The 15,661-nt window shown below is 35.4% G+C and overlaps 1 protein-coding gene and 1 pseudogene across 1 annotated transcript; both read left to right on the top strand.

Moving 5' to 3' along the window:
* The first annotated feature begins 6,451 nt into the window (after positions 1–6,451).
* LOC143578238 (protein HOTHEAD-like) lies at positions 6,452–9,848 on the top strand. The gene is made up of 5 exons (XM_077061882.1): positions 6,452–6,783; positions 7,793–8,434; positions 8,548–8,936; positions 9,018–9,583; positions 9,651–9,848. Exons 1-5 carry the CDS (start codon positions 6,669–6,671, stop codon positions 9,703–9,705), a joined length of 1,767 nt encoding a protein of 588 aa, XP_076917997.1. The 5' UTR covers positions 6,452–6,668; the 3' UTR covers positions 9,706–9,848.
* Positions 9,849–11,806: 1,958 nt separating this feature from the next.
* Positions 11,807–13,848, top strand: LOC143578237 (uncharacterized; annotated as a pseudogene).
* Positions 13,849–15,661: the final 1,813 nt, after the last annotated feature.

Here is a 15,661-nt window from a genome sequence, read left to right as displayed (position 1 = left end):
TTCAGTGAGTATGTATTATTTTTTGACATTTATTTATATTAATTTGTGTGCATTCTTATGGGACTGATTTCTTTGTTATTAAATATGGGATCTTGCAGTTTTTTTGGGATTTTTTGTTTTTATTTATTTTTAGTTACATGCTTCAGTTAAGTTCATATTCTTGTGATTATATTAATAAAAATTATATTATATTAATTCATTCTGTTAAATAACATACTTTGTTGTTCACTTTGATGATAAGCCATTAAAAATATATATTCTATATTGTAATAAGTAATAAATTCGTATAATTACTCTGTTTATCGGTTCAACGTTTTATTATGTATTTACGTATTTTCTATATCTTTTAAATTTATTCTAATTATGACGTTATCTAGTTTTTAAAACCACGCCGACAACTAAACTTGTAGAGTGACTGATAAGTATTTGGTTTTCAACGATGTGTTCATCGAGCACATGTTCTTAATAATGCGGACCATAGGTTTAAAGGTATTTGTTTGTTTTTAGTAAAATAAGAACATTTAGCTATAGAGATTTTTAAATATTTCCCCTTCACAACCTCGTTTCAATGTTTTCAACAAATTATTTCTCATGTCATTGTTTAAAATTAAATGTTCCATTATTCGCGTGTAGATTTCAATATATTGTTGGAAAATCAGACCCTTGATTGAACACACAAACACGAGATTAAATAAATTTGTTCGACTATTTTCTTTATTATTATAAATTAAACTGAAAAACTTGACCACAAAAAAACAATAACTCTAAACCATCTATTTATACTAAAACTTTAACTTGCTCACAAAACCTCCTAACTAGACTTAAAACTATGAAACAAAAAAAATTAATAAAAATAACCAAATCTTGTTCTTAATTAAAATCAAGCATACTATTTTTTCAAGACTCTAACCACGATTGCAAGTTGCAACACCAACGTCGTAGATCTTGCCTATAGTCACCTCGGAAAACACGAACAACTTTTGCCTCAATTTCTTTTTGAACAATAACACTCCGATAATACCCCAAAAACCTGTTACAAAACCACAAGTTATGCCCAAGTAAAACCATACCTTGTCTGGCTCATTAGCATTTTTGTTTCTTGTTGTGGTTGGTGAGTTTTCATGTGTAGAGCATTTCTTCGGCAATGGCGCACCACAAAGATATGTGTTATTATCATATATCGATGGATCTCTAAGCGTCTGTAATTGATTTCCTGTAGGAGTTTGTCCTGATAAGTTGTTGTGTGACAAATTCAAGTAACTCAAGAAATTCAAAGCGGCTATGCTTTGAGGAATCATCCCAGTCAACTCGTTTCCTGACAAATCGAGAGAAATCAATGACTTCATGTTCCCAATGTTTTTGGGAATACCCCCTCTAAGACGATTATAAGACAAGTTTAGACCAATCAACGCTACAAGTTTAGTCAGCGCTTCAGGTATTTCTCCAACAAGTTTATTGCTTGAAAGATCCATGTTTACCACATATTTCAAGGTTTTTGTATAATCAAGCTCAGCACCTTTAAGAACCTGCATCATATTTCCGTAACTAGGGTAAACCGTTTTAGACTTACCATACGCGTCCCATATCATGCCACCAAACCCTCCAAAACAACGAGGGATGGATCCCGTAATGTTGTTGTGTGCCAAATCTAAAATTTGAAGTTGTTCGCATTTGCATAAAGAGTGAGGAATTCTTCCAGTGAAATTATTCTTATGCAACCTTAGAACCCTCAAGTATGTAAGATTTTCTCCAATCCATTCAGGTATGTTTCCGGAGATTTTGTTTCCACCCAAATCCAAGTAATTCAAATTTGTGAAATACGCTAAATCTCGAGGAAGCTCTCCATTGAAGTTATTGTCACTTAATTGCAACGCTTCCAAGAATGAATTAAAGCCAAAAGGACTCGGTGTGACACCAGATAGTTTATTTGAACCAAGTTGTATCACACTCGAGGACATATTCCATAGGCAGTTATGAGGTTTCCCGATCAACCTATTACTCGAAAGATCAAGAATGTCCAAATGTGTCATTGTGCACAACCACCTTGGAATCATCCCTTTGAAAAAATTATTTTGCAAAAGTAGTATTGTGCCTCTAACTCCTAGTATGGGAACATTCGTCAAAGTACCCGTGAGTTTATTTTGAGAAAGATCTAGGACATACATGATGGGTACGAGGTGAAACCATGTGGGAAGAGGTCCAGAAATGCTAGCGTTAGACAACACTAGCTCCTCAAGTTTCCTTTGAGTTCGAACCCATTGTGGAAATCCATAGTCAATCTTGCAAGAACCAAGTCGAGCGATTTTCAACTGAACGGTGGTATCCACTCGGGTGAAATATTGAAATACAAATTACTATTAGAATTTGCATCCAAGTACTTCAACATCGTGATATTAGCAAAATGGTCTTCTGAAATCATTCCTTGTAAAAAATTGTTAGAGACGTCTAAAACATTGAGTTTGGTGAGTTTTCCGATTGAGATTGGAATGGTCCCATTTAACAAATTTGAAGACACCGAAAGCAGTCTTAACGAAGGGAGTCCTCCAAGCGATACCGGAATGGGACCTGAAAGCTGGTTTGATTGTAGATATATTTCTCTTAAAGCTAGTGATCTTCCTAATGATTCGGGAATAAAACCGTTCAATTTGTTAGAAGCAAGGTGAAGTGTGGTGAGTTCCCGATATTGGAATTTCGGAATGGGGCCTGACAGCTCATTCTCCGACAGATCTAATCCTTGTAATGATCTTAAATTTGCTAGAGCTTGAGGGATTGGACCTTTCAGTTGGCCGAAAGATATATCTAAGTGTCTTAAGTTGGTTAATCTTCCAAGGGATTCATGAATTGGACTGTTAAATGCATTATTATTCAAATACAAAACCTCCAATGCATTTTGAGATCATTCAGATACATTAGTTGATGGGCTAGCCATTTCTCCTTCAATCATACTAGCGGTAGCAATCAATTCTCAAAGGTGGCACTGTCTCCAAAGTCCAATATTTTCAATCCGCCCTAACGAGTTCTCAGAAATATCGAGCTTAAGAAGGTTAGGCATGACTGGAATTGAAGAATTCAAACCATTTTGTGACAGATCAAGAGATAATAAGGAACCCATGTTTGTTAAAAGAGACGGAAACCTGCCTTCAATTTCATTATGGCTAAGATCCAGGTGCTGGATGTTAAAATGTGTACTAAAATTAACATTAGTCGGAGAAAGATTGATATTTTGGATTCCACATTGTGACAAATGCAACTCGGATACAAAAGGTATCGAGTTTAGGAAGTTTTCGAAGCTCCATGTCGTACCAAGATCATTTCGTGAAAGGTCAAGGAATGTTAGGGATGTCATGTTAAAAAACAAGACCGGGAGTTTACCTTTGAGCTCATTTCCGCTAAGGTCCAGGTGTTTGATGTTGGCAAGTTTTCTACTGGAGTTAAGATTACGAGAACCAAGATGAGCCATAGAAAATCGACACTCAGACAAACTTAACTTCGATAAGGAAGGAATTGTGCAAAGTAGGCTGTCAAGGTTTCGTGTTCTAGTAAGATCCACTCCGCTCAAGTCAAGATGCTCGAGTTTTGAAAGGCCAGAAATCCATGTCATATCGTATGTAACCAACTCTAGTGGGTGAAATGGTAGCGAATTGAGATCAAGAACCTTCAAATTGGTAAGATTTCCAATTTGTTGTGGAATATTACCAATGAAACCCGCACCAGAGAGATTGAGATACCTTAGTTGTTTAAAGGATCCAATGAACTCCGGAATTCGGCTTTGTTTAAAATCGGCCCCACTCATGTCTAGATATTCTAGATTCACCAACTCTGTTAAACAAGAGTTCACCTCATCACCAACCAATTGGTCGGACACAGATGCATCGCTTACTTCGTACTCTTCGGAATTAAAGGCTTGGTAAATATTATTTAGATGAAGACCGACAACCCTTCCCGCTTCGTCACATTCGACTCTTTCCCAACTACAACAGTCATCGCCAACCCCCCATGACGAAAGCCATCCATGGTCATCTTTGACGCTGTGTTTGAACTCGATAAGAGCTAGTCTCTCATGCTCTAAACAAGCTCTTGTTGTGAGATTTCCAACACCAATACATATATGCACCCTTGTCACGAAAAAGATACATAAGAAAACAATATTAATTCCCAAACCCCAATGGGTACTATTCCCCATCTTTCAAGCCAAAATTACTTTCAAGTTTTTTTTTACAAAATAATTGGTGAGATTGAAAGATTTATCATATTGTACTCTATATATATTCCTCCTAGAATTCACATTATGTGGTCCCCACACGTTGTTTGGTATAACTTTTCCTTCTTTTGAATAGTTAGGATGAATGTGTTGCATAATTCAAAACATGTGTAATTAATAAACTAAAAAGTATTACAAATGAAATACTTAATTTGTTGATGTCTGGTTTAAAGTATTATTTATATGCCACTTGTTCTATTTGATTGTTGATTTGTTGGTTTAAAGTATTATTTATATTGTCACTTGATCATTCATCAAGATAATATTTGGATCAATGAAATAAGTTTAGTTTGGACGGCCAGAACTAGGAACTTAGACACTGAAATATAGAGTGATGAATCATTTAGAGGTAATTCAATTTACACCCCGGTTTCAACATCAAAAGGCAACTTGCGACCCCCGTTTCAGTTTTAGTCCATGTGACTTCAGCAAGGACTTTATCCAATTCCTAGTCGGCTCCACGTGAAACAATATTAAAGGTTGATCTAGGTTATGGCTTGAGCACAATACATAATCTAATGCCAAATGGATGAGTATGCATTGTTGAATGGTGTGTATTATTTTTTTGACATTTATTTATATCAATTTGTGTGCATTCTTATGGGACAATGCCTTGTCATTGTGAAATATTGCAATTTTGAAGGTTTTTTTTATTTCTTTATTTTTATGATTGTTTTTCAACAAAATATTAAGGACTTAAGCTAATTCTTGCGAGGTTGTTAGTTTAAATCCCGAGCGCACTCAGGTTTTACACCCGCGTGTGTTACGATGGAGAATTTTGCTCTTGTGGTGGCATAACGAGTCAACGACTGTCAAGTGACGGACGGCGGTATGGTTTCCCGGGAGAACGCCCAAGCTAAACTCTGAAGCCAACGTGCGTCCGGTTAAGAGAATATAGTATGGAAAGAGTGAGGCATCAGAGCTCTCAAAATTGGAGAATGTGATGACCTAACACATAATAAAGTCATCATTTAAGAAAAATATATATTAAAGTCGGTGGCTAATTTCACTAAAGTTTATATCTGTAACTAATTAATAGATATAGAAAACTAAAAAATGTTTCTTATTATTGTTGTCACTAGGGCTGCAAATGAATCGAACATTTAGTGAATTGTTGGTGAACCGTTCGATGGGTGATGGTTGGGTATAATCCTGTATTTTAACGTATTACGTGTTTAGGTTTAATTAATTTATTGTGCGAACTGTGGTACTTAAAGTATGCTTTTGTATTTTAGGTTGTTAAATGCTAATGATGCTTATTGAGGTGATATACGAGCTTGGTTTCACGTTTGGGACGAGTGGAAGTGACAAGCACACGTTTCAATGTATAAAACAAGTCAAATGGCCAAAATTCCCTGCCAAGAAGCCCCTCGCGTTATGCGACTGGCTAGAGGATACTCCTTCGCGCTACGTGAATGAGCCAGAGATTAAAACCCGACTATTTTATCCTTCGCGCTATGCGAAGGTTGCGGCTCTATGATCTTTGCGCTACACGAAGAAGTTAAACGATGGAAAAATTAACCTAATTGATATAAAACCACTTTTCAGCCTCCATTCGAGATATCTGATGTTCCAGCAGTCATATACCAATATACGACCTAGAGGGCGATTTCGCATCATCTCGGAGCTCCCGGTTTGTCAATCATTCCATGCTTTCATATGTTCAACGTGTAAGCGAGCCGATCATCGATCATGATGCAGAGGCAAGGCTAAATAAATTGTGACCACTTTAGTTAGGTGTAGGGTTTTTATATAAAACCGAATGTATATGTGTTTTTTTGTTTGTTGTTAGAATGAAGTTTGATTGGTTCTATGATTAATCTTTCTATATGTTAGTTTTGATTGCTTAAAAAACTATTCGTCTGGGATTACACTAAAAGGCTTTAGCGTCACCGCTTCTAGTGACACTTCTTTTCTGTGCCGCTCATTTCTAAAGGGGTTTTTAGTGGCTCTTTTTTGGTATTTTGTGGCACTTTTTGTATGCTGCTAAATGGCTTTTTGTTTGTAGTGTTATGCAGTACCTACATGTGTATTATTATACGTTTTAATAATATATTTACTGATTCTCATAGTGTAATGCATATATTAGATTCACCCTACATGTAAGTACACAGTGAAAAGGAGAGCCAAGAGCTTAAAGAGGTAGGTTAAAAGAGACTAGATGTCACACTTCTTGAGTTTGGTTGAAAATATAGGAACTAACACTCAAAGTTTTTGGAGAGTTTAAGATTGCAAATTTGATGTGTATGTGTGCGATCAAGATTCATTTATATATAAAATTTATAAAATACAAGAAAATGTGTTTTGTTTTGGTGAGTTGGTGCAAAGATAAAGCCATCAATATTGTTGGTCTTCTTCTCCATAAAAACCCTATTCACTCATCATCCTTGTACAACTAAACATTTGCATGCTCTCAACACATAAACACACATCGGTCATGGCGGTTTTAGCGTGGCAGAGATTCGGATACGCTCTTCTTATCGCAGTTTTGCTGTTTCATAGATCGTCTTCTGCTGAAACAGGTTTCATTTTAGTTTACAAACATGATAACAAATGTTACAATATCATATGTACATTTACTTATTTATAGATAAGTAAATTTGATCACAATAAAATCGTCCAAATTGATTAACAATATATAATATGGTGATTAAGTGTTTATTCCCGCGGTAGACGGGTAAGGTAAGTTTAGGAGTAGATTATTAGTTGTTGAAGATAAATGGTCATTTTTTTAGAAAACAAATTACTTAAAGAGCAATGACAAAATATATCTTGTTTAATTAACATGATCAAAATGTATCTCTAGAGTTCTAATAATATAACGAGTGATGTTAAATGCATAACCATGTTTAAGTAGAAATTATAAAATTTTTAGCTATATCACTTCTCACTACATATGATTATCTTTCATCAGTATATACAAATTTTATACGGTTATCATAGTTCTCTGCTTCTGTAATCTAAGTTAATTTTGTATTAAACAAGATTAAATAATGTAAACATAAGTTATCTTTTGAATTTTTGATAATGTACATAGTAATTTTAGCAATGTATAAATAAATCTTTTTCAGGATTATATTTATAGTGTTGCATAATTGGAAAGACAAAATATAAAGCAAATATATATACTACTTTCGGTGGTATTAATATAACAATGTGTTAATTTTGGAAATTATATAACTAGGTACTAGAATTATAAATAAATGGGTCCATATTTATTTATTTCCAACTGCCTTTCATTTCATATTCAATGAAAGTACTAACCACTTTATTAACATGGTTTTGGGCCTTTCGGCCCTTTATTGTATTTCATCAATATATAACATATGTTCTAGATTTTCTTGTTACATGTCCTATTATATTTCATTTATTAAAACTTATGAATATAAATCATGTACAATATACGGGTGTTAAAAGTTTTTTTTTTATAAAAAATATTCATTGATTAAAATTGAGTCACTATATATGAAAAAGTTATATGAAATTGTAACAAGTAATGATATATAATTTGTTCAATATGTATGATCACAGATCCAGGGTACACATTTATGCACCAAGCAACCACAGCACCAACAGTCTCATACTATGATTACATAATCATTGGTGGCGGCACCGCGGGCTGCCCGTTAGCCGCCACCCTCTCTCAGAACTTCTCCGTGCTCCTACTCGAACGTGGCGGTTCACCGTACGGAAACACGAACATCACGGACTTAGCCGCCTTCGGGGCCGCTTTATCAGATCTCGCCCCGACTTCGCCCTCCCAACGCTTTGTTTCGGAGGACGGAGTCGTTAGTGCCCGTGCTCGGGTTCTTGGGGGTGGGAGTTGTTTAAATGCCGGGTTTTATTCCCGTGCGGGTCATGATTATGTTCGGCTCGCGGGTTGGGACGCGAGATTGGTCAACGAGTCATACCAATGGGTGGAAAAGGTGGTGGCGTTTCAACCGCCGTTAAAACAATGGCAATCCGCCGTGAGGGACGGGTTGGTGGAAGCGGGAATACGCCCATATAACGGGTTCACATATGATCACTTATTCGGTACCAAGATCGGTGGCACAATTTTTGATCAAAATGGTCATAGGCATACCGCAGCTGATTTGCTTCGGTATGCTAACCCGAGTGGACTCACCGTGTTACTTCACGCACCCGTTCACCAAATATTATTCACGAGGCGAGGTACGTTGTTTTTTAAGGGTGTGCATAGTACACTTCAGTTTCATAACATCACTTATTTTTTGGGTATGAAATGTTATATATTATGTTTTTTTTTTCTCAAATGTCACATGTAGGAAGTGCAAAGCCCAAGGCCCATGGAGTGATCTTTGTAGATGCAAATGGGCTGAGTCACCGGGCTTACTTAAATAGAGGGTCCAGTAATGAAATCATAGTGTCCTCTGGCGCCCTAGGAAGCCCACAACTTCTAATGTTAAGTGGAATAGGCCCAAGAAGACATCTTCAGGCCCATAACATAACAGTGGTCTTGGACCAGCCCATGGTGGGCCTTGGAATGTCCGATAACCCGATGAATGCGGTTTTTATCCCCTCTCCTCAACCCGTTGAGGTTTCTCTAATTCAAGTCGTTGGTATCACTCACAACGGAACCTATATCGAGGCTGCATCCGGTGAAAACTTTGCGGGTGGAGCTCGAACTCAAGATTATGGAATGTTTTCTCCAAAGGTACAAACATACATATGCATTATTTGGTTCTCTCGGTTTTTAACATAATATTGATTATGAAACGAACATGTATAATATTAGATTGGACAACTTTCAACGGTTCCACCAAAGCAAAGAACACAAGAAGCCATAAACAAGGCGGTAGAGACAATGCAATCACTCCCACAAAGTGCATTCGTGGGCGGGTTTATTCTAGAGAAAATTATGGGCCCAATCTCAACGGGCCATCTTGAGCTTACATCGCGTAACCCAAATGACAATCCATCGGTTACATTCAACTACTTTAAAGACCCTCGCGACTTGCAAAGATGTGTTGATGGGATGAAAATCATTGAAAATGTGATAGAATCAAACGCATTTTCATCATTCAGATTTGACTCTTTATCTATAGTAACTCTTCTCAACATGACCGAGAATTCACCAATAAACTTACTCCCCAAACACGCCAATGCATCAAGATCTCTAGAACAATTTTGTAAAGACACTGTAATGACTATATGGCATTTCCACGGTGGGTGCCATGTGACTCGAGTGGTGGATAGTGATTATAAAGTTATCGGCATAGACTCTCTTAGGGTCATTGACGGGTCAACTTTTCGTAATTCCCCGGGAACCAATCCTCAAGCCACCGTTATGATGTTGGGAAGGTAATAAAATTAATTATAACATATGTATATAGTTAATAGGTGTAATGTGGTTTTTGTTAATATGTAGGTACATGGGTGTTAAGATGATGCAAGAGAGACATGACACCAATGGGTCCAAATGATATTAATAATTGTTTCAAAAATTAAAGTTTACATTGTATGATTATGTGTTGCTTTTGGGCTTCTAAGAATATTGTACAACTTAACATTCACATGGTATAATTTTTATTTCATAGTCTTGTTGTGGGTCTTGAAATAAAGGTTCTATAATTGATAAGTTGTCTTGCCGGCCACCATAGAAAATGCAAGTATGGTTGTTAAAAGTTGTAAATCAAACCTTTCAAATGTCAGATATAAGATAAAGATATAAAGGGTAAAGGTAATTATACATCAGTCTAACAGAAACATTTAATCCCGTTTGTTATTTGGACCCGTATTTAAAGAGAAAGAGAAACTTGAGGACCGAACAAGCAAATTTCATACTTCAGAAATGACAGAAAATATTTGACCCAAATCACATAAACCATTTGTGTAATTTACTTTTATATTTTTGTTTCATTCATTACATATCCATTTATCCAATTTGAATCAATACTAGTCTCTTTGTAACTCTTTAGGTTATCATAAGAAAATCTAAGCAATTAACAACTTTTCTATCCCAAACTTCACATTATTATTGATCCTTTTAGATATCCTGACTACACTTTGATCAAATTCTGATCCGTTTACTAGAATATTTACCTAGAGATATTAATCCTGAAGAATGAATTGATATAACTCAAACGAAAAATACACAAGAAGAATATATTGTATAACTCCCAAGTCCAAATATTATTATCAAAAAATATAACTCAAAACCTTGATTACATATATCTCGTGTCTCTCTTGCAACTCTCATCTTTTTATAAGGCTAACTTGACTAACAAGTAACTTAATAACCCCAAAATTGGTCATTAAGAAACCCCTTAACCCATTAATATATGTGATAGATTACTTGCTTACGAGCCTCCTCAAGGACCTCAACTCATCGACTTGTGAATGGGCTTGTCCTTCAAACGAGTATTTTTCATCAAACGTTGTTGTATGTTCTTTATCCGCGCTAACTCTATTTATTAAAAAAAAGTTGCTTGAATAACTCTATTTTAACATGATCTTTTTCAGCTTCAAAATAGTAGTAAATATATAAAATTATTAAAATCCATTTGTGTTGTATTCAATTGATGGAGTTAAAATCATAGAAAAACATATAAGCAACCAAAAGATCTTAGATATATGAAAGAGAGGCTTAGTTTTAAGACACAATTCATGAGTAATATAACTATATAAGTATAATTCTTGAAATAGATTAAAGTCATAATATGTTCTAATCAAAATCAAAATAATATATATAAAAATATAGGATGCCAATAGATCTAATCTACATATTTGACTTAAGAAGACAAAACCACTTTTTGGTAGTTAATATAAACCACTTCATGGGGATAGTGGAGGCCTGCATTTGGGACCATTTCTACGTTAAATACAACCATACATGTTGTTGTCTTCATCGTCCTTAGAATTGGTCAAACAACTGTTTTACATGACTAATCAAACTACATACACCATAAGAATTTGTTAAAACTTTCGTTTATAAACTAACTAGGTTAGAATAAAAACCATATGTTTGAAAAATTTGTGAATGCTTATTTTTGAAATTTAACATCCATTTTACTCATGACCTACAAAATATATATAAAAAAAAAACACGTTAAAGTAATATGTTTAGTAAAAATATCTATGCTTTTCATAAATATTTAATATGTAAACACCGGTACCTAAAATGCATTGATCAATGCTTCTTACCAAAAACAAATTATTCATATTATACAGGTTAAAATAATGTAAAAAATGTTCAATTTTTAAATATGTATTATAAGCAAACTTAATAACTTTATTTTAAAAAAAAAAACATTTTATAGAGAGAATTATAAATATTATTATTTAATAGGAGAAAGACAGGAAACAAAGGATTATAATCATAGTTAACGAAGAGAGACGCGGGAAAAAAAGAACAAGGATTCACCCATAAATGACATGTATGCCATGTGACAAAAAAATTACTTTTTTTTTATTATATAGCATAGAGTATATAACTATAGATAGATATAGATTTAGATTTTATTTTATATAGAAATTATTCATATTTAAACCTTTTATAATATTAAAATAATATGAAAACATAGAATTATAGTTAACGATTAGCTGTACTCATGTGCACAAGTAAAATGATACAAACAATGCAACATTATGATCACTTACATTCATTTATAAGCCAACAACATCTTCATCAACATGACAAATAAACAATGACTTCAATGACTTCACCTTGTAGAGAATGTTTTCGACGATACTGCCCGAACCAACAACTCGGGCAGCCCGACGATCCCAACCCACAATCGACAACTCGTCAATCCAGGTACGATTTCATAGCTGCCACCGCGCTTTCCCTAAACCCCAACACGCAATTCACTAACCATGAGTCCATACCACCTCTAGACGTATCATTTTCCAACTTGACACGTGCGTACCGGAACTACTCGGAAACTGACCGGGCTGACCGGATTCGCGAACATGAATATTCCCATTTAACTTTAACTAATCATGTTTGTCTAGATTATAATGGTCATGGGCTTTTTTCATATTCACAACTATTACATTGTGACACACATTTTTTCAATATTATTTACAAGTCTATAAACTTGTATATGCATATTACACGTGGCGGTCACGAGCCCGAATTCGAAACTATTTTAAAGGAAAGGTTATTTAGATACATGAACATATCATCAAATGAATATTCATTAGTTTTTACGGCTAACCAAATGTTAGCTTGCAAAGTATTGGCTGATGCATACCCTTTTCAAACAAACCGAAACCTTGTAACGGTTTACGACCACGAGAACGAAGGCGTGGAAGCCATGATCGAGAGTTGTCGAAGGAGGTCGGGCCGGGCCGAGCCAGCGGGCTTTTCGTGGCCCAATATGAGAATAATGTCGAAAAGATTGAGGAAAATGATTGTTTCCAAGAACAAGAATAAGAAAAGGAAAAAAAGAGGCTTTTTGTTTTCCCATTACAATCTCGGGTTACCAGGTCGAGATACTCGTATTATTGGATGAGTTTGACCCGAGAGAACGGGTGGGGTGTGTGTCTTGATGCGAATGCGTTTGGAGCGAAGGATACGGATACTTTAGGGTTGTCGCTTTTGCGGTCCGAGTTCTTGATATGTTCTTTTTATAAGGTGTTTGGGGAAAACCCGTCGGGTTTCGGGTGTATTTTTATTAAGAAATCGAGATCGTCCGTGGTTAAAAACTCGGCTATGGTCACCGGGTTGGTTAATATTGTTCACACGGTTAACCGGCCGTTATTCCTCCAAGAATCGAGGAGTATCGATAGAGGGAAAACCGTCTTGTTATCGTCATCGTCGTCGTCATCATCGACACAAGAAAAAGTTGTGATACAAGAAATTGAAGAAATTAAAGAAGAAAAGAAAAAAATACGAGAAATCGAAGAAATTAAAGAAGAAAAGACAAAAATACGAGACATTGAAGAAATTAAAGAAGAAAAGACGGAATTAACGTTTTTCGAAATATGGAAACGAGACGTGTTGGTGGAGATTAAAGAAAAAGCACAAAAAAACGAAGCGAGCACAAGTGGGGCCCACTCAGATATCGATTTTCGAGGGTTAGATCATGCGGATTCATTGGGTTTGTTACTAATAAGCACTAGGGCTAGGTACTTGGTGAACTGATTAGTGAATGCGTTTGGTAATTTAAAGCACCCGCATTCTGAAGACGGGGTTCCTTTGGTGGACCGTGGGCCGGTTGTGGCTTTCAATGTGTTCGATTGGAAAGGCGAGAAAGTCGACCCGACACTTGTACAAAAGTTGGCGTGTAGACACAACATTTCAATTAGTTATGCGGTTTTAAAGAATGTTAATTTTGTGGATAAAAGTAGTGAAGACGAAAATCGGTCATTGACAAAAAAGAAAGAGGGAATTGACCTTGGGATACCGGTGGTGATGGCGACACTGGGGTTTTTGACAAATTTTGAAGATGTTTATAGGGTGTGGGCGTTTGTGTCACGATTCTTGGTTGCGGATTTTGTGGAGAAAGAGAGGTGGAGATATATGTCGATTAATCAGACAACTGTCAAGGTGTAGGTTTAAGGTTAAAGATTTTATTCATTTTTTGGTTCGTGAGTTTAAACGTTTAAATCATATGTCAATATAACTTTATAATTAATAATGAGCAACAAAATGCGCCTCCATTTGTTAATGTAACGAAATGTGTTCACGGTTTAGTTTTTTGTTTTTATCAGGATTTACTATGGTTCTTAATTTATACTTGTAAATTTTAAGTAATTGATCGATATTTTTTATACAAGTTACTACATATTAATTGTTTATTAAACATATCATTATCATTTCATTATAAAAGACTAAAATTCACTCACAAAAAAAATGAGTTTAAAGTTCAAATTAAAGACTATTATTTGTGAGCATAAACAGGGTAAGACACACAAAACACACGGAACAGATCGCACCCAAACCCGTTAAACCCGCTTATTATTAAACAAAGCCCATTCCCGGGTCTAGGATATGGATTGAATTGGGTTCTTGGCCAGGTCCATATCTAGAGGCGGATTTGAAGGCCCAAACCCGATTGTATAACAAAATATAAGAACTGTCATCTATTCTCATTTCCAATTATTTTGTAAAGCTCAAACACCATGTTTAAAGACCCAAATCGGTTGCAATACTAGCAAACAATTCTAGGACCCCGCAAAGTCTGCCTAGAGCTCGAACCAAGTATTAATAGGGTCGATTCCTGGCTTTAGTCTTTACCATTAACCGGTTCCGGATCGGTTTTGACGGGTAAGACCTGCTTTATCACCCCTAAAGATTGTTTGGGCTTGATAATGTGGTAAGATTAAATTGCTGGAGCATTGAATTGGGCTGAATTTGTTTTGTGGGAAACCAAAGTGGGCCATGCCAGCCCATTTGCTAGCATGGATAACGAGCTTCTTGACTCTTGTTTTTGAAAAGATTATTATTTTAAATGTATTATAATTCCTATTACATCTCTACAAAAAAATTGAATACTAATGATTTTGAAAGTTAGTGTTACCAACATTAACTTTATGTGCTTGTTGCAAAGTAATGTATACATGATCACTCTGTGCTTCTTTAGTTAACTGTTAAAGTCATTAAAAGACAGTGCCAGATTGTAGTGTTAGGTTGCGTGCTGATGAATAATTGTGATAACTTGATGTGAATTATTACTTTATCGATTAAAGTCCATCATCCGTTGATTTTCCATCATTTTCGTGTGTTGAACAACTATTTGTCTATGTAGCATACTAGTGTAGTTGATCAAGCGGAATTATATATTGTGCTAGCAAAGCAGAATGAGAGTTAGTATTTCCCGTTATCTCTGGTCGTGTGCCTTGCACATGATGATATTTTTGTATTTTTACTCATTTAGGGATTATTTATGTAATTTGAGCCAAAATAAGAATGTTACAAAATAAGTGTGCAAACGTAAAGGACGAGTTTTGCAACCTATTTATTGTTATTTTTACTGTCAATATTAATTAAATCACATAAACTGTATTTTATCTTAACTTGTCAGTCACCTGCAATAAAGATTGCAGCACGAGACACTATCCTTGTTTAAACAACGTATAAGCTAAGAACATTGCACTATGTCGTCCTCTGCAAAAACTTTGGAGCCAGCATTTCAAGGAGGAGCGTATCCTTCCTGGTTCGAAATATAAAAACTGTTGATCTATTGCTATAATAATTTGTTTATTTGCATTTGTTGTATTGTATATTCACTTAACACCTTATAGAGGGACCGAAATATGGCGTGCTGAAAACTTTCAGCCCGTACCATTGCCCAAGTCTGACTATGGTAAATTCTACTTGGGTGACTCATACATTGTATTGCAGGTGCTTATAATATTCATCAGCTTAATTTGTTACTGTCCCTTTATGTTCATCTTATTAAAATGGTTTAAAACTTCCGATTATTCACCTTT

The sequence above is a fragment of the Bidens hawaiensis genome, unplaced genomic scaffold (genome assembly GCF_021521415.1).
Source record: "Bidens hawaiensis isolate Kalapana, Puna unplaced genomic scaffold, B.hawaiensis_p1.1 tig00029065_1, whole genome shotgun sequence".
Taxonomy (NCBI): Eukaryota; Viridiplantae; Streptophyta; class Magnoliopsida; order Asterales; family Asteraceae; genus Bidens; species Bidens hawaiensis.
The sequence above is the reverse complement of the archived record's forward strand: the minus strand, read 5'-3'. Positions and strand labels throughout refer to the sequence as shown.